The 22,615-nt window shown below is 43.4% G+C and overlaps 1 protein-coding gene across 1 annotated transcript in view; it reads right to left on the bottom strand.

The window, feature by feature from the left end:
• CTNNBL1 (catenin beta like 1) overlaps positions 1 to 22,615 on the bottom strand; it is a 164,829-nt gene that overhangs the window by 12,436 nt on the left and 129,778 nt on the right. The window contains exons 12-13 of the mRNA XM_007193144.2: positions 14,550 to 14,647; positions 13,047 to 13,127 (exon numbers count right to left, since the gene is read on the bottom strand). Of these exons, the coding sequence (XP_007193206.1) occupies positions 13,047 to 13,127; positions 14,550 to 14,647 (179 nt within the window). The remainder of the gene's footprint in view (positions 1 to 13,046; positions 13,128 to 14,549; positions 14,648 to 22,615) is intronic.

The raw sequence follows: 22,615 nt of genomic DNA, 5'->3' as shown, positions 1-22,615 counted from the left end.
CTCCAAAGTCCCTCATCCAGTGGATTATCACCACCTCTGCCAAGAGGGCTCTTCTTCCCAACTCAGGGACTTTAGGGCCTTCCTTCCTAGGGATTCTGGGGTATCTCTCAAGCCAACACTATTTTTAAGCTACCTCTCCTACAGAGTCTTCCCTGATTATTTAAAGCTAAAAACTCCTCCTTTCCAAAATTCCTGACAGCACCCTTGCAGGTCACTCCATGACACGACCTCTTCTGGCATGTCGTATTCACACTGATTTCAGCTATCATCAGCTCCCTGTTTCTATAACTCCCTTTATGTCATGAGGGTGAACTGTGAGCTCTGTGAAAGTGGGGACATTGTGTCTTTGGCCTGGGGGGGAATTCTGTCTTTACATTCCCAGCTCAGTAAACATCCATGCAGTGAATGAAAGGAAAAAGACATCTCTGTTTTAGGCTCTCAGCTCTCAGGAGTCAGAACTGGATGAGGGACTCGTTCTACACGACTAGCGACTGGTCTAAGAAGACAGGTGCTTGAATCCATGCTTTTGATGACAACAATCCATTTCTTAATTCCGTCAGTGGTCTTATGGCCACGGTTCCCTCTGACAACTCAGGCTCCTGTCACTGACAGAAGCCCTTGGGACCCTGCTTTCCACTCTCCCAAACTCGAAGGACTGACCACTGTGGTCATCAATCTCCAACCAGCATCCTTCAGAGACTATGTAGACGCAGATAACATGCTTCTTTATTTGCCCAGGGGGCCAGCCTGCAGCTACACAAGGCTACTTTTCATCTCACTCCCAAAGGCCTCTGTCTGTGAGGCAAAAGAGGGCTCTAGATTTGCCAGGCCTTGCACTGCCCAGTAAATCACCACCATAATTCATAGCTTCGCTTAGTAGCAAATTCCTTGGTAATCTGGTAATAGTGCTAATGTTCATGAGGTAGTCATGGAGCACTGGACTGATGTCCAAGGAGTTTAAAAGTAGAAGGGCCTCTTTAGTTTCTCATTTGCTCATAATCATAACTTCCTGCTCCAGAACTCCTAAGTGTTCAGCAGCTGGGGGCCCAGGAAGGAAAATTACTCTTGACTTTCACTCATGCAAAAAGCATTTGCTGCTAATACTTCACATTTCTATAATGCTGCAGAGTTTAAAGTGTTATTATGTATATGGTCCTTATTACCAAATTTAAAGAGAGCAGGGAAGGGATTATTAATCCCACTGTACAAATTAGAATCCAAGGCACACAGAGGTTAAGTAAGTTGCTCATAATTACCAGTTACTAGAATATGGACTTCCCGGGGACAGGAATCCTGTCTGATTCACCTCTGAGGTGGAAATGAATAACATGAAGCACAGTGTTCAGATCTGGACCCTGCTAAGTGCCTAGTGGCAAGAACACCTTTCTAAGCATTGAGTTAAGGCAGAAAAGGAATGAAAATGGAGGTAAGGGGATGCCCTGGTCTTAGTCACCAAGAAGCTGACTGTCTATCCGGGAAGGTCACAGTAACACAGAAAATGACCAAAAAGTAAAGGGATACAGTGCGTCCACAAATTTAAAGTAATTACAAGTGGTGGGTGCTAATCAGGGCTGGTTAAGATGTTAGGGCATTGGGAAGAAGTGACTTTTAGATAAGGTTTCAAGGCTCCTGACTGGCAGACGTAGCAGAATGAATGCCTTAAGAATGAAGGCCTTCCTGTGGTCTGAAGCCTTATGCAAAGTGCCTTATGCAGTTCAAACTTTCTGCTCACTAGCCCCCGACCCATACACACAGCACAAACAGGCCTGCCCTCCCTTTTCTGGCCCCTTCACTTTTGCTTGTAATGTGGGTGCTCTCCCCAACCCCCAATCTCTATCATAATGTATTTAAAGTCTAAAACATGATACTCCTTACAAAACTTCTCCTGAGATCTTTAAAAACTTCTCAGTGTTTTCCAACTTGCTAAGATTTTCCAATCCTCAAAACTCCCAAGTTTTGGATTTGTCCCCCTTATGGCACCTCCCATGCCCTGTCCTGCAACAGTTAATCAGAGGTGTGCCTCTTTCCTGTGTAGCTTCCTTGAAAGCAAGAGTTGTAGAGTTTTACATCATCTTTGTACCCCAGAAAGCACCCTGCATGGTACTTTTTTGCATAGCAGACTCTTGAAAAGCCATTTGTGAAACAGGATTGGAAGAATGCAGGTAGAAGTTCAGCGGTATTAACGAGCTGTGTGTGCTAAGGCTTCTGTGGATGGGGTAGGAGGGGAAACATTAGGAAATGGCGAGGGACGGTGCCTCGGAGGGCTAGCTGGTGGGAGGCTTGAGTGCTGGCCAGAGAAGTGAGATATGATGAGCCGCAGACCACACTGTGCAGGAAAGTGAATGAGGATGTGCCAACACCTCTATGACGGACACATCGGCTTAAAGTGTTGAGAGGCAGGCAGAGTGTACAGCTCGGAGGCCACGGTATCAGCCTATGTGAGAAGTATATCAGATGGGGAAGAGAAGAGGGGAGGGGAAGGGAGGGGAGCAGAGGAGAGGAGAGAGACCAAACCCTTAGAGGTTTGCAAACATGGGAACTTGGAGAGAAACATATTCATTCATCTACCTGGTAAAGATTTCCTGAACACCTAACTATGGGCCAGGTATTACATGATGTACCAGGGGCAGCAAAGATAAATAAGACAGTCTACATAATCAAGGAGATTAAAGTCTAATGAGGTTAACAAATATGAACAAACTTCTCTTTTAAATGTAGTAATGGCTATTATGAAGGACCTCTCAAACTGTACTGAGTGCCATGGGACTCCCGAAGAAGGACAGACTAAGTTTGTTTTGAGGAGTCAGCAGAGTTCAAGGGAAATGTAACATTTGAGCTGGATTTTGAAGGCATTTGACAAGTTGGAAAGAACATTCTAAACAGAGGGAACAATAGCATGGGTCAACTCAGCTAGGGTGGAAGAGAACAAGAGTGGAATATCACTGTCATTAACAGAGAGAAAGAAGAGAAAGAAGGGAGTGTTTCTTTGCTTATTAGATCCTAGCTACCGGCAGATCATAGTTTTTGATTGATTACTACATACCAGGCGTTGTGTGAGGCAGTCTGAATAACAGCCATTGCTACCACCATCTACCCACCTTGGAGGAGCAGCTAATGTCTACTGGGGGCTTATTATAGTGCCAAGGGATTTACCTATACTTCCTTTACTTCTCACAAATATTACGCGGTAGGGACTGTTACCCCCATTTCAGATGAGGAAACTGACTCAGGCAGAGCAACCTGCCTAAGGCTAGTGGGTAGGAGAACTGGGATTCAAATCCAAGAATGTGCTCTTTTCATACTACCATGGTTGTGTAGGTATACGTTTTAGAGCTGTTTGGAGAACAAAGGAAGATACTGAGTAACAGAAAGGCTTAAGAAATAGAGTTTAGCAAAATTAAATTTCTCCAATTACGTCAGAAGTGCCCCTGGTGGTTTTTTCTTTTTCACACTCTTCCCCACAATCTTATCTTCTTTTAACCAGACATAATGTACCTTCCAACTTCTCTAAATACTGTCATGTGGAAAGGATGGACCCAAGAGAGCATTGCCAAATCCTAATTTTTCCTCTTTCCTCAGAGCTTCAAGATTCTAACAACGTTCAATTCGACATTCTACTTTTAGACACAAGGCCACATGATTTGAAAGTGAAATTTTCGAATGCAGATCTGAGATATGATTACAGTTCATCTCCAAGAGAGGCATCACCATCACCGCACTGAACAGGCACACAGCTGAAACACAGATTGGCTTCTAAGATGGAGTTTTTGCCCTGACAGATTTAGAAGCATCATAGAAACCAGCACACAGAGAAGGTGACTGCTGTCAGGATAGTCCCTAATCTAGCCTGTTACAACTCTGTGGCATGGGATATTTACTGCTGAGTGGATTCACGGAAGCTGAGCACAAATGTGTACTCCATGTTTAAAGGGAAACTAAAAAAAGCAGGGTGATTATGTATTATTCTGATGGAAAATAAGGAAGTTTGGGTACAGTTCTTTTAGGCTCTCAAGTTCTGGTCTGTTTTAGAAAGAAGAAGGATGGTATGTCACCTTTATTATCCACCCCTGTCTTACAATGTGTGAACAGAGTCAACTTCTTATAAATGGATTAATGCATTTTTGGTTCCTTTTCTCCATTTCTAAGACACTAGATAAAAATTTGATCTTGAGATAAGGACTTGATATGGTTCTTTGGATTTCTGTGCGTGAGGAAGACCTAGACATCTGAAAGAACTAAGCAAATGGGATCAGATCCCAACTCTAATACTAACTTACTAGTGTCCGTAGGTGAGTCATTTAACTTTTCTTGGCCTTGGCTTCTTTGCTTGGAAATTAGAAGCCTAAGTTGGATCAGGGAAGGGAAATAGGGTTCCTGAGTGCAACTCTAATTCACTGTAATGGCTGTAGATTACCATATTGGAAAAGCATTGTGCAGCCAAGTTGGAGCTTAGTAGGGGAAGAACACTGAAATCAGTCAGCACTGTTTACACCAATCACAGGTTGGGGAGTGTAGGGGGCTGACCTCTGTCTTCCCTGATCTGGCCTTCTTGAAGGTTCCTTTTAGCTTTGATAACCTGTGGCAAATCTAGGACTGAAGCACTTGCATAACCAGGTGCAGTGAGTTTCTGCCTGCATATGGGTAAATGGACAGACGGGAGCTGCTGACTGACAGTGCTCCTAGACAGTCAGAAGAGTCACTGGGAGACATGCCTCAAGTAGAAGACACAAACTGTCACCTCAACAGGACATGGTTAGCACTGACAATTAGCTTGTCCTCTCATCAATAAATTAAACTTTCCTGTAAGAAAGAGACAACCCCTGGATCTGCTATTATATTAGACAGGCTATTTTAAAACAATTTGGGCAGGCAAATCAAGTGCTCTTAAAATGGGAATATGATTAATAGAGATTAAAGAGAAATTCCAAAAAATCAGTAACCTCCTTAAGTATTGTAAAGATATCGTACTTTACAAAATTTCAAAGTGAAAATCTATATATACATTGAATTGTATTTGAAATACGACAGGAGATTTAAGATTTAAAGGATGCCTTCCACAAATTAATTCATTCAACTCTCACCTTTGAGAAGAGTGAAGGTGACCGTCTTCTCTGTGAAGCAATGACAACTCAACAGCCACATACAGCATTTTTTACTTTTCAAAGCAGCAGATCTGCATTAACCTCACTTGTTGTACATGCCCGGTGTTGGGTATGTACAGCAAACACCATTTTCAGATTTCACAGATGGAAAAATTGAGATAGATGTCAAATGACAGTCACTGAGTTTCAGTTAGAGACTTGACTGGAACATGATTTCCTAGTCCAAAACCTTTTTCCGTTAGTCCTTTCACTCTGACAAGGGATGGGCAGCAAAAATGGAATAATAACAGCAAAATTTCCTGAGTCCTTACTGTCTGCCAGGCACTGTGCTAATAAGCACTTTCATGGATTTCTCATATTTCCTTAAACCCCAAGAGGTAAGAATCATTACTATTTCCACTTTCAAATGAGAAACTGAGGCTTAGAAGAGTTGGAGAACTCTCCAAAGGTCACAAAGCTCAGAGCTGAGTTAAGTGCTGGAGACAGGATAAAAACCCACACAAGTCTGGCTCCAAGCCTGTGAGCACTTCCATAGTTCAAAGAAGGAAAAAGTCTGTTTTATAGACCTTTTCTGGTATTAGCATATGAGTTCTTTATGCCATATCTGGGAACTACTGCAAACCAGCAGCATTAAATGTAAGGTCATCTGGCTCCTTTGCCTGTCTTTTCCTTATAAATTGAAGACACTTTTAAAAAAAAGAGGGGGGTGGGAATCTACAGCTAGACCAGCAAATTCCACACGCAACTTGGGAGAGTTAAACCCCCCAAAAAAAAGACACTCTGAAAGGTTTTATTTTGTTCATTCCATAAGAGAGGGCTAGAATAAAAAACTTAGATGGTAATTCAGTGAATAGCTCATTAAGTAGAACAGATTGCAATTCACAGCAGCATAAGCCTGTTTGGGGGCTGCTAAAATAAACAGCTTCGTCTCCAAAGACACACAAGGAGGTGGTACGTGCGGCATCAAGGTGCCATTTCTGCAGGGCTGTGTGTGTGTGTTCTAACCCTCCTCCAGCCACATCCTCACTTTAAATGTTAATCTGTCTTCGGGAGCACTACCAAATCACTACCTTTCCAGGTGCCTCTATCTCTCTCCGCAGGCAAGTCGCAAGCCTCCAAATGAGCGTGTGGATGCTACTCCTAATCTGCCCCTGACAGGCAGCGAGCTGCCCCTCGCTGGTGGAAGGAGACAGTCATAACAGAAGCTGCTATGAAGCCAACAGGAATCCCTCTTTTCTTAATAAGAGAGGACATGACTCAAAAACCCAGCGGGGGTCACAGTTACTGTCTGTAGTCATGGGCAGGAATTGCCCCACCATTGAGAAAAGGCCAATTTCCTTTCTTCTTCCAAAGCAAAGGGAGAGATAGGTATGTGGAGATGGGGGAGGCACAAGCAACAGCAAAACAGAATCTTCCTCCAAGAGCTTCTGAAATAGGGCAGACTGTTAGAGAAGGATCCTAGGACTGCAGGTCACTTTCAGCACGGGAAACAGAGGCTGGAGAATTAGTAAAAGGGATTTTTTTTTTTTTTTTTTTGAGAATATACAGCTGATAGCAGCTCTAATAAGAATCCAAGGATATCAGGCCAGAGTTTGCCCACAAAGGGAAAACTATGTGTTAGGCCAGCCTTAACACATGAGCATGTGCCAGGTTTTTACAAACAATCTCATTAATCTTCAAAATGACCCTCTAATAAAACTATCATGAAAACTAATACACATACACACACAGGGCAAGGCATTTCCCCAAACAACAGAATTTATGTGTGGCAGAGCTGGGATTTAACCTTTGGCTGTATGACCCCTGGGTTCATGTTCCTTCTATGGTACCATGATACCTCCATCACAGGTAGGCCATCCATTTCTAAATTTGCTAAAAATAAACAAACAAACAACTAGACTACTAGAATATTCATCTGAATTTTCACAACATATAAGCCAGCCTTGAGAGAACCAGGGCTTCTGTGAAGTTGGGAGAGACTGTGGACTCCACTGAGAGAGGAGGACAGAGAGGATGAGAAAAGCAAAACGGAGTGCCCAAGGCTACACTGCAAGGTAAGAGTCAGAGGTGGGGGCCCAGAATTCAGGCCCCCCAACTTCTCCTCCAATGGTAGGAAGGATGACTGCGATCGGGAAGGGCGCGGGCAGGGAGGCAGGAGAGAGCGGGTGAAGGGGCGTATGGCTAAATGTGCATCTAGGAAAGAGGGAAGCAGGAGAGGGAAAAGCACCATAGCATCCCCTGCCCCACCACCTCTGGCTTCTACTGACTGTAAGCTGTGTTCTGCCAAGTTCATAGACTGAGAAGTTTGGGAACCACTGTTTCAAGAACAGCTGAGAGGAACTCTCAGCAGGACTCCCTTTTTTTAGGCTTGCCCAGGAGCTTCCAGCAGTTAGCAGAGGACTTGACGGCAGTCTCACATTTCCACTGTCTACACACCTACCAGTGCTTTACGATCACCAATCCCACTCATTCGTTCCTGCGCTTTACCCCCTTTGTACAAATCCTTAAATGAGTTTCAAATGCTAAGGAAATAGTCAAAGTTTGTTTCAGACATCAGGGCCTGTGGATACTGTTTCATTACAAGGAGTCCCTCTTTCTCTTTCCAGGATAAAGCCGGGGATGATTTAACTGTGGCAAAATTAGCATGCAATTTGTAAGTCATTATGGTGCAAAGTATGTGGCGAGAACACTTTATTGAATAAACCTGCTGAGAATAATTTTCCTAGGAACTAAAAAAAGGAAAACCTCTCTTCAAGGCTCTCCTCCTCCTTTTAAAATCCCTGCCAGTATCTATATAATTATGTCTTACTTCTGACACTCAGAAGCCTGGCATCTCTGTACATTTAACCAACAGAAGCCAGAAGGAACCCATGAGAAGTCAGGATATCTTCCCAACAACAGGGACCTTGGCATTTTCTGGGCTTCTTGTTGCTTGGGGAGTCAGGTGAAATCTGCTGAGACAAGCACCCTGGGTATTTATAGATCACAGAGAACTGCTGCTCACTAGAAGAGTCTTAAGAATTACATGCCCTTTAAAAGGTTAACCAGGAAGCCCAAGGGTATGTTCAGATACACTGTGGCCCTGAAGTCGCATGGACACTGAATATAACGTGAAAGCATTGGGCAACTGCCCAAGACGTGAAAGTCTTTCCTAGTCACAGATTATTGTAGGTAATGTGATTTGAACTGAGTATGTATACAATTATCAGTTTGTCCTATAGACTCTTCTAAATAGGAGTATCTTTGTGTGTTTAATATAGCTACAGGTATGCCACAGAATTTACACAGTTGTAAAATACATTTTTTTGATGATGGGGCTATTCAGAGAAAACAAAAATTAGGGTTAAAATGAGAGTTTAGATGTAATGTAGAAAACTCAGGACCCTCTATCTTCCTTAATACCCATGGACAAATATTAATTTTATCTCATGAGTAGTTGTCCTTCATTTACTGCATGTTAACCACTATGTAGGTCCTAAGAATGTGATGAACAAGAGATTAGAGTTGCAGAGACAGAGAGTAAACAAACATATAAAATAATTACAGGTTACGAAGACGCACTGGCGATGGGGACACTACTTTACGTATGGGTGCCACTGAAAAGCTCTCTGAGGGGGCGACATTTAGGCTGAGACCTGAAGGTAGAGGGAGGTACCAGCGTGAGAAGAGGCAGGACGGGGAGAAGCAAATGCAAAGGCTATACAGCTGGAAGTTAACGCACAGCAGCAGGAGAGGAAGTGGGAGAAGTAGACGGGACTCAGATCACACAAAATCTTGCAGTATTAGGGAAGGAAGAAAATCGTGTGTGCAGAGAGGTGGTGGTAGAAACAGTGCTCACAGAGAAAAAAAAAAAAAAGGTTCTCTGACCACCTCTACAGGCCAGGACCTGTGGAAGCAGCTTTCACGTGTGTTATAGCTATGTCACCAAATTCCTAAATATGTAATTCCTCACAGACCCACAGGTTGGGACGTATACCTTAAAAACAAAACACCAGAAAGGAAGAAAATAAAGCTGGGGAAGTTAGGCTATTTGTCCGCAGTTGGAGAACCAGAAGAAGCCTGGCTCTAAAGCCCATGCTCCCCCCTCACACCTTCTGCCCTGGAATATAACTTATCACTCGCCCCAAAACTTAACTTGGCTTCCCACTGCCCCTCCTTTGCTCCTGTTCCTCTCTAGTCTGGAAATGCCTTCTATGTCTCCTCCTTTTAAGGTTCAGCTTGAATTCTGCCTCATCCACAAAACTGTTAGGGGTGACTCGAGGTGCAGATGGCTTCCCCCCTGTTCCTTGGCTTCTTCCAGGCCTCAGCAGCGGCAGCAGTACTCCTGGGGCCCATTCTTCTTTTGACACTTGCACCTGTGCTCACCCCCAGCCAGTGCCTAGCTTAGTGCCTTGCACAGAGCAGGTGCCTGAGAAACATCTGCCAAATGACTGGATTCTTTTCCGTGAATCTTGGTCAACTGCAAACCATGGACACTTGCACTGTGCCCATGGGAATCTGAAGTTTGCAGGGAAGATGGTGGCTCCGAGACACTAAAAATGTCAATACTTGATCCCCCTTCTCTTGGTCAATACCTGACCCTGTTATTTAAGGTGTTTTTTGTTGCAGACTTGGCAGAGTATATGAGATATTTATTCATTATGCATCTGACAGTCAACGTTATCAAACGCCTGAGAAAAAAGTATTCAATTCAGGTCAACAAATATTTGCTGAATTCCCAGTAGGTGTAGGACATTCAAGTTTAACGGGGGTGGGGTGGGGTGAGGCAACAAATCGTTTAAGAGAGACTTAAGAGAGTAGACTGCATGAAGGAGAGACGAAAAGAGGTGGTTTGTTCCAGGTCACTTCATACCTGTGAGGCGGCTTCATCTGGCAGGATGGGCCTGAGCGCTGGCAGAGAGCGCTGCTCACAAGCACGTCCCTCCCCTCACCCCCCACCCCTCCACGACTCTCCGAGCAACGCTGAGGCTGCTGAGCACTAATAGCCTTGGAATGCTTGCCAGTGCCCAGCAAAACAGCCTTGGCATCAAGGAGACAGGTGTTTGTCAGGGAATGGCAGGGCCCGGCGCCTGTGGCACACAGAAGCACCGTGAGTGCTGGCGAGAGTGGCTGCAGCCATTACTCTCCGTCAGTGCTAATCAATTTCACACCCTCTTCAATGCTGATAATAGATAATCTTGTGGGAAGCAGCCCAAGTTTCTAACAGCTACATGCAAGCTGCTCCCTGACGCCCAACAGCTTACTCTGGTCTTTCTCAAAAAACAAAACAAAAGAAAACAACACCCTACCCCCTCCCAAAAAAAACAAACAAAAACCAAAGTCTATTGCAGCTTCACCTCAGATGAAGCATCTGATGGTGCCCATGCTCTGGTCTGCTAGGACAACTCCTTCTGGGTTATCTGGTAAGGAGGACGCTCTTAGGAAAAGGACTGCCTGGCATACTTAAAAGTTACACGGGAATTCCAAAGGAAGCTAGGAAAATCTAACAGCAGCAGTAGCTTTTACTTATTGAGCAAAGTAAATACATAGTTCAGGCTTAGTCTTCATGATAGCACTGAAAGGGAGGTATGATGGCCATCTTACAGATGAGGAAATCACAGCTCGGAGAGCTCAACTCATTTGTCCAAGGTCTCAGAGCTAGGGAGCAGCAGAGCTCAAATTCAAATCCAGGCTTATCTGACCCCTTTCCTCACGCGCAGCTTTCTACTAGGCTGCTGCTGGCACTCCATGAAGAAGACAGCCGCTGATCAACCTCTCATTGTGCTTTTAATCCATTTCATTTTCAAAAAATGGCAAATACCAAAGTATGCTCACCTGAATCTGAGGGAAAATGTTAAGTTGGAGGGGATTTGAGAGACCGCCTTTGCTGATGCCACGTTATGGCTAACAATCTGGGGCTACACAAGGCGCAGTGACAAGGTGTGGCGAGGCAGTGATTTTGAGGTGGGTGCCCGCACTAAAATCCTAGTCCTTGGACTCCCAGGTGCTCCTTCAACCAGCCCTGAAAATCTCCTTCAGCAGATAACTTGGGGAATTCTGTCAGAGCAGGAGTTCTAATTGTCCCATGGCTGTTTCTCTACAAAAGTCTAGGGAAAGTTCAATTTGTTTCTAATTATCATTCAGTCAGAGCCGAAGAATATATACTTTGGCACTTTAACAATCACTAAGTGTCGACCATGTACAAGTTACTGTGAATGGAAGAAAAGAGGGAAGAGGAAAGTTTAATCAAAGAATAAAATAAAGGGGGTGAGGTGTGTGGAATGAAAGGACTGTGTGTGTAACATGCTGGTATCTGAAGTCCAGCCTCAGAATTCAGAGTCTGCCATTTACCCTGTAATAGTATCACATTAAAGAAGAAAGTCCCAGTCAATCAATTCAATCAATCAACAAACATCTGAGGACTTACTAGGTTTAGAGAGCACAGGGAAATCACAAGAATGATACATATGGTTACCTATCTACTGGTATTCATAAATGAAGATATAGTTTGTGAAAGGGAATGGGTGGCTTAGAAGGGCACAGACAACAAGGTCACTGTTTTCCCCAAGCTCTAGTCTCTCACCCTGGCCTGAGGCACAACTTGCGGGAAGATGCTAGTGTAATTCCCAATGCACACAGCTCTGCCTCATAGCTTGCCCGCCCCAACACAGATGGGAGGGGTGCTGAAACAGGCGCTCCCACCAGTGAGGCTCAAAAGCCTCCAGTGTGTCTTTAAGGCAAGAAGAGTGAAAAGAAAATAGAGCAATATAGCAAATCCAGATCACGAAGAAAATGGGCTCTACTACAGACTTTGAAAAAAGCAAAAAAAGGATCATTGTGCCACATGACCATAGACTGAGGGTACTTCCCTGGTGGTGCAGTGGTTAAGAATCTGCCTGCCAATGCCGGGGACACGGGTTTGATCCCTGGTCCAGGAAGATCCCACATGCCGTGTAGCGACTAAACCCGTGCACCACAACTACTGAGCCTGTGCTCTAGAGCCCACGAGCCACAACTACTGAGCCTGCGTGCCACAACTACTGAAGCCCGAGCGCCCTAGAGCCCACGTGCTGCAACTACTGAGCCCACGTGCTGCAACTACTGAAGCTCGTGCTCCACCACAAGAGAAGCCACCGCAATGAGAAGCCCACGCACCACAACGAAGAGTAGCCCCTGCTCGCTGCAACTAGAGAAAGCTCACACGCAGCAACAGAGACCCAATACAGCCAAAAACAAAAAAGAGAGAGAATACAAATCAGACATTAACCAATATGAAAACCTGCCCCAATTAAAGGGACAGATGAGAAAGCTACAGAGGCCAGAGACAGCAGAGAACAAAACAGAAGCAGATGAAAAATACAGGAGGTAGGATAACACCCTAGGTAAGTATGGCCTGTCAAGAAAAAACATCTAGCAGGTTTCATCTCCCTCAGCAACCACCGCATCAGACAATGCGGCTCAGTCACTCTGAGTCGGTGTGCAGGCTGTGCTGCAGAGCTTTGAGCTCCCTTCTCTAGGTCGCCAGGTTTCATCTGCAAATGCGGGAACTGGATTCAATGACCTCACAGTTTCCTTCCAGTGCCTCCCTATGACTACAGAAGCCAGCAAGTGTGTGTGCCAAGACACCCTCTGCCACTGTGGTACCAAGTCACAGCACTGTGCTTTGGTCAGATTTTCGAAGAGAAGCTCTTGTCAAGGGTACTTGTGCTACCACCCAGACTCCCAGGTCAGACCGGGATCAATTAATTGTACACATCCATCCTCTTCAGGAACTTCACTCCTGTTAGAAGAGCAGTTATAACCGCTGGCGGACTGTCATCTGCTCAGCTCTTACGACATGTTAGGTGGCACACGAAGGCAGATGGCACCTTTGCCCTTGCCTGTCCTGTGGGGAGATACGAGGTGCACAAGGGACCCAATGGAGTGCAAGTCAATAGATGGCAAAAGGCAGGCAGGGATACGTACGTGTTTTTCCCCTTCAATCTTCTTGTCGGCCACCTGCATTGCATCCAGATATTTAAAATGCAATTCCATCAGCCTGTCAACCTGAAAGAGAGATACTTCACAGGCATGAGTGAGAAAGAGAATACCAAGGCAAGAGAACAGTAGAGCTCCTATTCGTCTTACTGTCACTCCCAACAAAGGGAGAGCCACTCTACCACTTCTCACTCTGGATGTGAGCTTTGCTGCGGAACACAGCAGGAATGGATCAAACGGCTCGGGCAGAACAAAGCAAACACTTAGCATGGATGCAGTTTGAACACAGGCCCATTCCCAAAGGACACTATGCATTCCCAGCCCTTCTAGAACTCCCCTGAATTCACGTTGTTAAAAACAAACAAATAAATAAAAATTCAAGTCCCTTCTTGCAAAGAGAAGAAGCATGAAGTTACATACTTTATATTCACTTAGAACTTTACAGAAATTTCTTTTTTCAAACTGAAACCTTTCATGTTCAGATTCTGCCCCAGAGCAGATCTTTTTTTAAAAAAGGTCTAAGTAAAATCTCTTTAGTTCCTTTTCAGTCAGAAGAGAGTGCAAGAAAAACTCCTTCACAACTTAAAAAAAGCCCCTGACTTTTGCTTAGCAATAACCTAAAAATCAGTTTCAAACTTAGCAAAAGTCATGCTTCAAACATGGCCTGAGGAATACTGAGTGGGTTTGAAAGTTTCATTTTTTCCCTAAGACTTCCAAAAGATTGAAGGAACACTGTGAAGCCAGCCTAAACTTCTAACCTCTCTTTTTACTGGGTTGGCACCACTATGGTTCTTGGCAGCCCTGGTATTTACCCAGGAGCTGGTACTGATTAATAGCAGATGTTGCTCCAACACAGCATCAGACAGTCAGGAAGACTGTGCCCAAACCTTCCCTGGTTAACAATGATGACCCTAAGATCTTATATATTTCAGTTTACAAAGTATTCTCATATCCACTATTTCCTTAGACATTAGAAAAACCTGATAAGGCAGGCAGGGAAGATAGAGAGCAACCCTAATTTTAACGATGAGGAAGCTGACGCACAGACATTAGATGATGCCACCAGGGTGACATGATTGCTAAGATGTTCTGTGTCCTAACCCAATGGCCTCTTTTTCTTTTTTCTTTTTTTGGCAAACAACAATTGCATTTATTTGTATTACTTACATGGGAACAAATGGCTTCATTGCATATTAAGAATTTTTAAAGCACTGACCTGATCTTTTCCTCCTCATCTTAATGATCCATAACGGTACACTGTTGCGTACAGAAATGGTTTCAAAATATTTGGGGTCAAGGGTAATGCATTAGGCGATGAGAGGCAGAATAACCAGAAAAACCTCTGAGATCCAAACCAATGGGGCCCAGATGCTGGAGAAGATATTTTAGGGCAGGAACACTTAACCCAGCACTCCTCAGATCACATCAGGGAGATAGTGATTCTATTCCCGCTGGTCCCGGTCCCATCTTTACAATCCAACAAGCACCCACCTTCTCACTGTCATTTTCAGTGAATTTATTCAGAAGCCGGGTCCGCTGCTGCCCTCTCAGGTTCCGCAGGAGGGAAGCCAGGATCGAACAGACATGCTCTGGGTTGGGAAAGAGAAAAGAGAACATGCTGTGATCAGAGCAGTAATTATTACCTCTCTTCAAGCCTGGTCTGGTTCTATTGAAGGAGGAATAAGTAGGTCTTCCCTGATTGCTGCTATTGATTAATAAGACAAGAACCTAAATTGTGTCAATGGAAAACTGAACTGATTTTCACATACGGTGCAAGAAACATATTCCAAAGGGATTATGTCCCCAAGGACAACTTGAGCAAGTGAATCAAAACTAAGTTAGAGGGGCTTCCCTGGTGGCGCAGTGGTTGAGAATCTGCCTGCTAATGCGGGGGACACGGGTTCGAGCCCTGGTCTGGGAGGATCCCACATGCCGCGGAGCGACTAGGCCCGTGAGCCACAACTGCTGAGCCTGCGTGTCTGGAGCCTGTGCTCTGCAACAAGAGAGGCCGCGATGGTGAGGGGCCCGCGCACCGCGATGAGGAGTGGCCCCCTCTTGCCGCAATTAGAGAAAAGCCCTCGCACAGAAACGAAGACCCAACACAGCCAAAAATAAATAAATAAATAAAGTAATTAATTAAAAAAAAAAAAAAAAACTAAGTTAGAATTTCTGTTCTGCCTATAATTACTTGAGTTTTATTGTCCGCAACAGAACCTCAAACTAATACCCCCCATTTATAAAAATAACCTGTAAATAGAGTATGAATACTAACCATGAGGTGAGCACATAATGAACAAATAAGACATGGTCTACCATATTCTCAAATTACCTTATAACTTTCCCAGGTAAACATCTGAGAATTAAATAAATATGATAGGGTCCCAGTGCTATCACTTACATTCTGGTGCACCTAAAATGCCTACCTCAAGTTTAAAGACAGCAGGACAGTAAGGACTTCAAAAGGATAACAATGTTTTTTCAGTCCACATAACCTATAGGCTTCTATTATGAGATACTATTCTTCTAGCCAGGGAAGAAGAGGGTATATTATAGGCTTCAGCTGTAAAGAGGTTCTTTTCTTTAAAAAGAATTTTTAAAAACCAAGGATAATGACGTTGAAAAGGAGATGGCAGAGCAAAGTTTGTTTTGAAATAAAATGCTCACAGTGAGGGCAACAAATATTCTGTTTGAAAACTGACTGAACATCTTCACATGCCAAAGTTTGAGTTCTCAAAAAGTCACTTTCCTCACTTATATCAGAGAAGCATTCCTCACCACTTCATTTCCCCAATCTCTTAATGCTAGAGTTATTCAGTCTTTAGACTTCTATTTTTACCTCCTACACCTTCTTCTATCTACTTTCACCTCCCTGGGGATCTCATCTAGTCCCACAGCTTTAAAGACCATTTACGTGCTGACAACTCCCACACTTGTGTCTATAGGCCAGTCCTGTTTTCTGAACACAGGCTCATGAATTCACCTGTCTATCTGCTCTCTCCACTTGGTTGTCTAACAGGTCCTTTAAACTGAACATGGTTTTGGAACCAAGCTCCTGACCTCCCTCCTCAGGCCTGTCCCCAGTTTGTTCCACTGAGTTAATGGCAACCAGGTTCTCCAGTTTCTCAAGCCAAAAACAGTGGCAATATCCTTGATTCTCTTCTTTCTCACACGTCCCACAGAAACCTTGTCAGCTGTAGTTTCAAATTACACCCAGGACTCCATGTCTTCTTCCTGCTACCCCCACTGCCATTACACTGGGCCACAGCACCATCACCTCTTGCTTGGAATACTCAGCAGCCTGCTTGTGGGGCTCTCTGCTTCCACCCTTGCCCGCTTTGGCCTGATCTCCATAGAGCAGTCACAATGATCCTTTAGGTTAAAACCTAAGTCAGACCCTATCATTCTTCTGTGTAAAACCCTCTAATGGCTCCCAACTCACTCAGACTAAATGCTGTTTCTAACATCAGACAGGCTTCTGCCCTGGGGCCTCTGTACTTCCTGTTTTCCTTGCCTGAGATGCTCCTCACCAGACTATCTGCATGGCTCAATCTTCAAGTCTAGTTCTACTCAACTGTCATCTTCTCAATGAGGCTTTTCCTTGACCACCTTATTTAAAAATGCAGTGCTCCAACACCACCGATTTCCAAGTCTTAACTGCTTTATTTTTCTCTTCAGCATGCATTATCTTCTAAAATACTGTATCATTAATTATTTGTTTTGTTCACTGCCACCCTTCAATTAGAATATAAGCTCCTTGAAGGAAGGGATTTTAGTCTGCTTTGTTCATTGGTATATCCCTGGTCCCACAACAATGTCTAGCACATAGTAGGTGCTTTAGAAATACCTGTTGAATAAATGGGAAGAAAGCAGGCTCTCAATACAAGTTCTTGGTGGTGGTGGTGGTGGTGGTGGAACCAGACAAATCACTCTTGAACTCTGGGTATTTTTCAAATGCCTTTGAATAGCTTTCACCTTTTGTATATAGTGCCTATCCCAAGTTCAGAGTAATAGCACCCTTGCGTTGGTAATATGCTCTCAAACCATCAGTTACAAAACGGTCCTTAAAGATATTTTGCATTTGGGAGTAAGTGGATGACTTTCTCTTAGGGAGCCATCAGTTTGAATAAAATATCTCTAATCAGTACATTCACTTTTTTAAGTATAAATTTTTTCTTAAAATATGCTGTGGAGAGAGGTATTATACCTTCTCAAGACCCCAAGTTCACCCCAATATCTTTCTTCTAACTTCTGTTGTGAAGCTGGGATTGAGGTGGTATAAGCTCCACCTTGAACAAAAGGAAGGGGCAGGGAACAGGAGTAGGGTGAGATGAGGGTAGAAAGTGGCGAGTGGACAGAGCAGGACCTGTCTTCACAGGAAGGCAAAAACCATCATGAACCTAGGGTAAGGAACCAAGACAGCTCAGCTCAGGGTGACAAAGTAGAATAAGAAGGGACATCTTTGGAGGCTCACATCAGGCAAAAACAACAAAGAAATAAACTTCTGTGTATGTCAAGGAGAGAAGATCAGAGGACGGAAGAGTGGGGGACGTAATCAGTTCTGCAATCTTGGGCTAAGCAACTGGATGTGGCTCTGATCTCTTCAGTTGGTGAACAGATGTGGGACAGGCCATAAAAAATGCAGTGAATTTTAACAAGCTTAGTTCTGAAACTTTGAAATTACTCAGCATGACAACTGGTAACAACCTCCATGTATATATATGACAATCTGACAACCATAGAGGAAGAAAAAAAAAAAATCAGCCAGAGAGTTCTCATAGATTATCTAGGCCAAATCTCTTATTGTACCGATAGAAAAATCGAGGCCTAGAGAGAAGTGACTTGTCCACACAGCTAACTGGTGAAAGAGGTAGAACCCAAATTTCGGATTACTCACTCAGTCATTCACTGATCACTTACCTCTGTGCCTGGCAAGCACTTGGTTATCAGGGCCTCCAAACAACATAGTATCCCTAACCTTAAGGAGCTCTGTATTTAGTGGGGAGAACAAAACAATAATTACAGTGCAGTGTGACAAGTTCCATCACTGAGGTAGGCAGAGGGGATCTGGGCAGCACAGACAAGGTATAGCTGACCTACAGGAATTCCCACTGGAGGTAACAAACAACTGAAAATCTTAAAACTAAACAAAACTAAAAGCCATGGCTGACAACTAGATAGAGAAGATAGAGCACTCCAGACAGAAGGAACAATATATGCAAAGGCCGGTTTGGATGGCGTATCACATACACATGGGGGAGGAGAGGCCAGTCAGGTGGGGAAAGGCTGGAGAAAAAAGTGACAAGGATCCACCAATGAATTTTAAGCTGTAGACAGATAAGACTAGATATGAGTTTAGACCAATCCTTGGCTGCTAGATTCCTTTTAGAGATCAAGATAATGTTTCTCTTTCCTGATAAATTTTTTGTGCTTTTTAACCTGAGTTACCTCTTTGCCTTGGCTATTAAGAAGCTCAAAGGTGAGTCCATGCTTAACCACAGGAGTCAATTTCTTTTACTACTTTATTATTGACTCTCTCCATCCTCCACCAATGGATTTTAAAATAAAAGCAATGGATGCATATGGTAAAAACCAAACTATACAAAAAGGTATGAATGTCCTCAACAAATATTTATTGAGCACGTACTAATATTTTTCTTTTCCCATACTCCTCTCACTACCCTGTTCATCTCTCCCAAAGGACAAAAAACTACTAGTATCTTGTGTACATTTACAGGAGGGGAAAAAAATATATATACATACATACACACATGTATGTATATATACATACATGTGTGTAAATATATACACACATATATTCTCTACTATATTTTTCCATATCAGCACATACTTTTTTTTAATGGCTGTCAGGAATTCCACTGAACTTATTTATCATAATTTAACTAGTGACCCAGTCATGGATATTAGGTGGGTTCCAGTTTTGGTTGTTTGTTGTTTTTGCTATTAGAAACAATGCTGCAATGAACGTCCATGTACACATATTCTGGCACGTATACCTTTATTTCTGGCATGGATACACTTCTGCACATATATTCTTATGGCAAATTCCTAGAAGTGGAAGTGGTGAGTCAAAAGCTATTGACATATAAAATGTTGAAAGACACTGACAAATTATCTTCCAAGAAGGTTGTACCAATTAACTTCCACTCTCAGTATGTGTATGTGTATGCATCTATGTGTTTTGTACATACAAAAAGCTTTGATGATTATCTTTTATATGTGGGAAGCATGTAACTTAGTAGGAAAAGCTTACATTTTGGAGTCAGACAACATAGGTCCAAATCTAAGCGCCTATCACTTGCTCAAGGGCATGACCTTAAGTTAATTAACCAGAATGTGCTGGGAAATACCTACATGCACATACACATATATCATACATACACACTGAGAGTGGAAGTATAATTTTACATACATAGTGTAAAAGAATATCTGTTTTCCCATATCCTCACTCAGATTGGATATTATCCAACTTAGAAATTATGACAACCTTGTAGGTGAAAAATGGGATCTTCTTTCAATTAGTATGGTTTTATTTTTATTATGAATAATGTCAAACACCTTTTCTGATGTTTACTGACCATTTGTATTGCTCTCTGTGTGAACTGCCCAACGTTATCCTTTGCCCATTTTGATTTCTATGAGCTCTTTGTAAATTAAGAGTATTACCCTTTTGTCTTCTACACTGCAAATATTTCCCCCAGTTTGACGTCTGTCTTTTGACAAATTCTTACTTAAAGCTAAGATTTAGTATCACCATATTGTTTTGCTGTAAGTTGCTTCAAATTCCGGTATGAAAGTAAGCAGGGTACAATAATACCTGTCACCAATTTATTGTGTATCAATAACAGTAGGCTTGAGTCTGTACACAATTTTCTCATTGAATCTTCACTACTAAGCTATGCAAAAGGTACTATTCTCATTTCTGATTTATTATGCAGAATCCAAGTGTCAGAGAGGTTAATCAATTTACTTAGTAGGTCATGTCCTTGAGAGAGTGGTGGGAACTTAGATTTGAACCCATGTTGTCTGGCTCCAAAATGGAAGCTTTTCCTACTAGGTTACATGCTCCCACGTATAAAAGGTAACCATCAAAGCTTTTAAAGAAGAAACTTTTATGATAAAAGAGATCAGAAACTAAACCATGCAAAGCCTGAAAATGTGCTTCATGGGGGGGGCTCACTGTGTCCAAAAGACAGGCACTATGTAAATGTGGATTAACAAAAAAGTCAATAGTTTTAACGAGAGGAAAGTGAAGCGAAAGGCCATATGGAGGTAAGACATGAATAACACCCCTCTTTTCTCTTTTACTGAATTAGTCTTTCCAGAAGCAATTTCTAGCAGAGTCCAAACAAAGAAGTGACTTTGAGTTCTGGGCAGTTCCACAAATACTAAACCAAAACTTCTCAATAGTTCTCCCATTTAATCTTCCTGATTAAGATGGATGAGGAGTTGCAAGAGAATGTTCTTTTTTTGGGGGGGGGCGGGGGCCACGCTGCGCAGCTTGCGCAATCTTAGTTCCCCGACCAGGGATTGAACCCAGGCCCTGGCAGTGAGAGCGCAGAGTCCTAACCACTGGACCGCCAGGGAATTCCCAAGAGAATGTTCTTTATATACCTCAACAAGATGGGATGTGGGGTGCTGGTAGCACAGAGAGGGTGTCAGGAGCTGTAATTTTCAAAGAGGAAAATATAATATAGAGGAGAATCATTTTTTCTGGAACTAGATCATTTTAGCATGTATTTCCACAGCTCATCCCAGCCTGGAACAGGAGATACCTTGATCAATTGCAGTGGTATACTAAGAACAAATGACATATACCTATTAGTTTGGGATTTTAAGTAAAGGACAGGTTGTCATAGGCAGACCTGAATCTGCCTATGTTCTTTGCATCTCTCTCTCTGGGTGCTGTGGCTGGTCGTAGGTCACTGGTGCCTGCCAGATAGGAAAACACTTCATTCACCCAAAGTTTTGCGCATACACGTGAGTGCAAACACACACACACACACACACACGCTTTCATTAGCCACTAATAAATGTAGCTTCCCTAGGAACAGATTTCAGCCCAAGGTGGCGTCAATTTCTCACGCACCAAGGAGATGCGGAGAGCTGCTGGCACGGAGAGCAGGGGAGATAACAGGTTTATCTGCTGGCCAACACCGCTCAGCTGCTCTGTCATTTCGACAGGATAAAATGGAGGTGAAGGATGGCTATGGAGCTGTCAATATAGACAGGGTGGATGTGGTGGCCCCACTGCAGAGAACAACCTCTAAGGCAGGACCCAGGAAGAGCAGAACACACGCATGCACGCGCGCACACATTAAAGGAATCCACAAGGCTCCAGAGAGGGGAAGGTCACACAAATCTGCACTTTGAAGTCACTAGGTAAGGAGGCAGGGGTCTCGGTGGAGAATTAGAGAGCCAGTATTGAAACTGTGTGCCAGTGTGAGTCCCTGCCTGCTGGGTGCCTTGCTCAACAGTCAGACAACTGGCTGCCTCAGACACTAATTAGTGAAACTGCCTAGAGGAGTCGTTCTGGCCCATTCTTCCCCCAGCTCAAATCCCTTCAGGGCCTCTCAAGAGTGATCAGCAATGGGTTAGACCCCCCCTGGATATATGCAAGGGGGGCTAAAAGTTTGATTCTCTAGGGTCAATTAGAATTCCGTAATTTTCAGAGCTGAAAGGAGAATTAGAAATCTGGTTCAACTCCTCTGGGATTTCGAGTATAGAAACAAGAGCCCTGATAAAGGATGTGATTTGCTGCCTCCAGTCAAAAGTACCTTTCTAGGCCACTGAAATCTAGATCTGCAATTTGTCCCCCGCCCTCCCCCCTTATTTTTTCCTTCTTAAAATCATGACAAACACTTTTGAGAATCTGATGAACCCTTATGCATGCTATTCCCTCCCGTATATATAGATACAAATGGCACATTTCCATGAAGTTTCAGAGTGTTCCCATCTCTTAGGGATGGCTCTTGGGTTAAGAACCCAAGATCTAGTATACCCAGATCAGAGGTCTTTCCAGAATGGCACAACCAGACTGTGGCAATCACTCTAACCAGCCTCCTACAGTATGTGCCACTTTTGTAAAGAATGAGATGGAAGTGCATTTCCCATCCTCATTGTTAAAAAAGTATGGTCCAAATCCCAATAGGCTAACGTCACCTCTCTCTGTGAGGAGAATTATTCATCCAGACAGGCCTATAAACAACTAGGCCTATCAGTGTCCTACTGCTGAGAGGTACACTGAGAGGACTAACTCCAGGGACCTCCTCCAGAAACGCCAAGTGAATTAATTAATTAACTATGTGGGGCTTCAGGATCAGACAGACTTGGATTCAAATCTTGCCTCTGACACTCACTAGCTGGTTAAACTAAACCAATGGCATACTGTTTAATCTCTGAGCCTCAGCAATTCTCTTATTTGTAAAATGGGGCTGTCCCTTCTATTAAATCCACTGTATCAAATGAGATATGTTCACAGTAGGCACTCAAGAGACATTAATTTGAAATCTGCTGCATTGCAAAAGAGCATCACAAGA

Source organism: Balaenoptera acutorostrata, chromosome 15, assembly GCF_949987535.1.
Source record: "Balaenoptera acutorostrata chromosome 15, mBalAcu1.1, whole genome shotgun sequence".
Taxonomy (NCBI): Eukaryota; Metazoa; Chordata; class Mammalia; order Artiodactyla; family Balaenopteridae; genus Balaenoptera; species Balaenoptera acutorostrata.
Note: the sequence above shows the minus strand (reverse complement) of the source record. Positions and strands in the feature narration are given on the sequence as shown.